The sequence below is a fragment of the Musca vetustissima genome, unplaced genomic scaffold, assembly GCF_032173495.1.
Source record: "Musca vetustissima isolate MV318-11 ecotype Yass unplaced genomic scaffold, APGP_CSIRO_Mvet_v1 utg29865, whole genome shotgun sequence".
Lineage (NCBI taxonomy): Eukaryota > Metazoa > Arthropoda > Insecta > Diptera > Muscidae > Musca > Musca vetustissima.
Window position 1 is genome coordinate 141,526 of NW_026879333.1, and position 4,784 is coordinate 146,309.

Sequence of the window (4,784 nt, forward strand, 5' to 3'; positions counted from 1 at the left end):
CCGATTCAATGTAATGTTTGTAAAAATGTTGGCATGTGTCATCTATGGATCAATCGAATGTTTACCCTTGTACGAGAAATACCGGAAACAGCTCACTCACTCTGTAATAGACAAACGGACCTAACTTTCGGATGTGCAAAAAAATTGTATGATGTCCAAGAATTTTGTTGAATCGGTACTCATTTATAGTGGGTGTGCGTTGACCCTAATTTTCGCTAATAATAAAGGCTTAATAAAATATTGGGTCCTGCAAAGTTTGGACCAAAACGGATGCTGTGTTTGCCTGACCATTTACCTTTTTCCCACATCTTCTAAATGGATTTAAGTTTGGAAAGTGATTAATCACTTCGAAAATTATAGTGTATATCAGCCAGCTAGACATACGGATATTTCGGAACGAACTAAAAATCGTCTGAAATGATATTGGACCATTTAAGTCATCTGGTATTAAATAACCTGCATATAGGCTTATCTAAATTTTTCACAAAAAGCCGAATTGTAAAGCCGCGAAATATTGGTTCAAGACCCACCTTTAATAATCTCATGCACAAAATTGTGTCTTAGCTGGGTTTTTTTGTCAGTTTTTCTGGTCTCTCTAAAGGCCATAATTATAACCCGAACATTCTGAAATTCTATGGAGTAATTTTTTTTTTTTTTTTTTAATTAAAAATTTTGCATATGGTCAGTCCATGAAGACATGATCCGGACATGTTACTAGAGTGTTACCTTTAATCTGACAATCGTATAATCTGACTATTGATGTGTGTATATTAAAGTTTGTAAAAGGATTGACATATTCGAACATGGCTTGGTATGTACTCGGTTTTGGGATTTTAGAGGTCCCAATCGCCAGTTCCAGTTTAAAAATTGAACTGATGAAGACGTGTGTATATCAAGTTGGATTTACTGGAAGTATATCCGTTCTTTAGCTAACGGTACTAAAAATGGTACCGAAAACTTCTACCGTTCTAAATATTGTACCATTCAGCGAATGAATTGGAGCCTCAATTGTGCAATTCTGTTTGAGGGTTTGCTCAATGAGACGACAAAGGAAAGTCCCAAGAATGAATAATCCCAGAATCAAGACCTACAATTCATGGTATATATTATACCAGTTTGAGTACCTCCTGATGCCGCAAAAGCTTACCAGCTATATTCGATATTCAGAGCCCATCTTCTCCTTTGCAGTGTGACATAACTCCAAGGTAATGCTGCATTAATTTCGAAACACATTCATCTGGGACCTGAATCCAATTTATAATTCATCGGATTAAATTCCCTACTAAAATTTTATAAATCCGTATTTATATGACTACGATGTTATCTAATCACATACAGATATTTGTTTGGGATCCAAATAAAATTTCTCTACAAATAATTCTTATAGCTATCGATATACCTACATACATAATTACACTGCCCATTATTTTATGTTAATTTCACTTTTACAACAAAATTCGTTGAAATTAATATTTTTCTGGCTATCGGAATAAAAATCTTCAGTAGAAACTGTCATAATGTTGCTACCTGTAGTTGCATTTGGCCAAAAATGCATCGTACACATCGCTACGCTGCTGATGGTTTGCGCTGATGTCGCTGACGGACATAGCGTCGTCACCAAAAAGGATTTATTGCACCGTCCGAACGACAAGGATACGCGAGTTTAGGCAAATTTTGCAAATGAGCAGCGGCAAGCGTCAGCAGGTAGATAATTATTTCGAAAGGATGATGTATATAAACATCTTGGCCACTAATGAGAGGATATCAGTCAACGTTTAGCATTCTTAGAGAAAACATCAGAAACCAAAAACACACATTTATACAAACGCACCCAAAATAACTAAAGGAAAATGTCATCGGTAATGCATTACTATCCCATGCACCAGTCGGCAAAAGTTACCACCGGGGTTTATCCAACACCAGTTGTGGGTTATAATAATGTAAGTTGGGAATACTGCACACTCGCGCTCTCTCTCTCTTCCCACCTCGGCTAATGGATATAATACTAACTACCGTATTTCCCTTCCTCTCTTACAGATAATGTATCCCCAGCAAATGTATCCAACTCCAATGGACCAATCATATACGACTTCAGCAAACAACCTCTCAAATGATGTGGAAATGCAACGTATCTCCTCGGACGAGAGTATACCCCAGTCGGAACCACCACGCACAAAAATAAAGCGTTCCCGTACCGCCTTTACCAGTTCCCAACTTGTACAATTGGAAAGTGAATTTAAACGCAACATGTATCTCTATCGTACCAGGCGTATTGAAATTGCCCAACGTTTGTCATTGTGTGAGAGACAGGTGAAAATTTGGTTCCAAAATCGTCGCATGAAACATAAGAAGGATATTCAGGGACCCCAGGAATCAAAGGCGGCTGTCAAGAGTGCCCAACCCCATAGTGAACAGAATGAACACAAGGGTATTGTACAACGTCTAATGTCCTATTCTCAGGATCCAAATCTACAACCAGCTGAAAAACGTACCTACAGCTCGGCATTCCCTGCAACGAATGTTGCCGTACCCCTTCCAAAGACTAAAGAAATTCCTGCACTACCACCAAAAGTAATGACCACACCTCATGTGGTACAACCTCAACCATCATTTACACCAGATCTAAATGAAATACTCGATCATTTATCGGAAAGTTCACCCAGCAGCAGTAGTCAAAACTCCTCCTCATCATCGCTAAATACCTCCTCATCATATTCATCTCCCTCATCCTCCGCCTCCTCCTCTTCATACAGCTTAGATATGGTCTTGCAATCAATTAAACAAGATTTGGAAATGTCAGCTCAGGCATGGTCACGTAACTCCCAAAATTCGCAACAATATCCCAGTATACCAAATTCTGCCCCCACACCCATACCTTCAATGAATGTTAGCTGGGGTGAACCCATGGCCAAATCGATGAAATTCAATCGCAGTCACCTGAATCCTTCGACGATGTATTATAACTATCAAAATCCACCACCACAATAAGGTCACATAAGGTCTCGTTTAGTTTTAGTTTCGTAATTTTATTTGTATTTGTTTTAAGAAGAAAAAAACGTCATTTCATATTGACGATAATCATGAAAACCTCTCCAACACCATCCCTCCTCTCACCACACATGTGACTTTGCCTTTAAAGGCAGTTTGTAGTTTTAAGAAAATCTTAATTATAACTTTTTATTATATTTTAATTTTAAACATATAATTTTAAATTATATTCCTGTAATGTTCTGCATGTACCTCTCTAATACTTAGTTTTTGTAGTTGTAGATGTTGAATAAAATTTAATAAAACATTTGAAATAAAAAGTTGCTGTATTATTTTAAATATATTGAAAAAGGCTCGTCTCGATAATGCAAAGAATTTTTGAAATAATAAAAAATGTCGTTTAGTTCTTGCTAGCCCAACTTTTTATACCCTTCACCACACTGTATTACAAGGTATTGTGTCTTTGTGCATATGTTTGTAACAGGTATAAGGAATCGAGATATACCCATGGTTCCTTTTGAGAATATGCATAGAATCACTTTCTGAGTCGATTAATGCATGTCCGACTGTCCGTCCGTCCATGTATTTTTGTGAACAAAGTACAGGTCGCATTTATGATCCGATTTGGATGAAATTTGGCACAGCTCACAAGGACGAACCCTATTGAAATTGGAGAAAATCGGTTCAGATTTAGATATAGCTCCCATATATAGTTTCGTCCGATTTTATGTAAATGATACACTAAACTCCCAATATTTGTCGAATTGGGACAAAATTCTGCCCAGAGTACTGAATTGGGTCCAGATTGATATCTGCGAAGTTTTGTTAAAATCGGTTCATATTTAGATATAGCTTCCATATATTTTCGTCCAATTATTTTTGAATGATACACTAAACTCCCAATATTTGTCGAATTGGGACAACATTTTCCACAGATTACTGAATTAGGACCAGACTCATGTCTGCCAAATTTTTTAAAATCGGTTCAGATTTAGATATAGCTCCCATATATAGTTTCGTCCGATTTTTTATGAATGATACACCAAACTCCCAATATTTTTCCGATTGAGCAAATTTTTCCATAGCGAATGCTATTGAGGAAAAAATGATGCGTGATAAGGTTCGTTGGAATCGGTTCAGATTTTGATATAGGTCTTATATATATTTTCGTTCGATTTTTTGTAAATAGTGCACCGAAGGGCTTATGTTTGTTCGATTTACACGAGGGTATTAAATTGAATATAGAGTGATAACAAAAAACAAATGGTGTATAAAACGGTTGCTCAATTAGGTCTACTCGATTTCGATTTCATACACCAAAGAATCCAAGTCAGCCCGTTTAATATGAATCCTCAAACTTCTGCAATTTAGATTACCAAGTTAGATTACATAATGTAGGAATTAGTGAATATTTGGGGTTATAGTTATATGAGTGCTATGCCTAATTAATGACCGACATATGTCAACATTTTGGCGATCTATCTCAATTCCTTCAGAAGATAGCGTGATTACAACAGACGGACGGTTTACACAAAGCTGAAGAAGCTCGATATTTGGGTTTCACACCAATTAACAGGAAAAATAGGATGGATCGAATTTCCATCTGCGAAGCCTTGGCCAAACGGAATGAGATAGACCTATTTCTTAAACGGATGGTAACTAGAGATGAGAAATGGATAGCATACGATAACCCTGTGCGAAAACGATCGTGGACAAAGAGCGGTGTGTCGTGTTCCACCAGGACATATACCACCATCCACCATACATATACAGTGGCTCGCCAGAAACTTCGAAGC

At 37.1% G+C, this 4,784-nt stretch overlaps 1 protein-coding gene across 1 annotated transcript; it reads left to right on the plus strand.

Annotated features, from left to right (window-relative positions):
- Window positions 1–1,850: 1,850 nt before the first annotated feature.
- On the plus strand, window positions 1,851–2,988 carry LOC133324214 (protein zerknuellt 1). The gene is made up of 2 exons (XM_061533061.1): window positions 1,851–1,940; window positions 2,038–2,988. Exons 1-2 carry the CDS (start codon window positions 1,851–1,853, stop codon window positions 2,986–2,988), a joined length of 1,041 nt encoding a protein of 346 aa, XP_061389045.1.
- The last annotated feature ends 1,796 nt before the right edge of the window (window positions 2,989–4,784 follow it).

Coding starts and splice junctions, on each gene's coding strand:
- LOC133324214 (XM_061533061.1), top strand. CDS start 1,851: ATGTCATCGGTAATGCATTACTATCCCATGCACCAGTCGGCAAAAGTT. Junction 1,941..2,037: donor CAGTTGTGGGTTATAATAAT/GTAAGTTGGGAA, acceptor CCTCTCTTACAG/ATAATGTATCCCCAGCAAAT.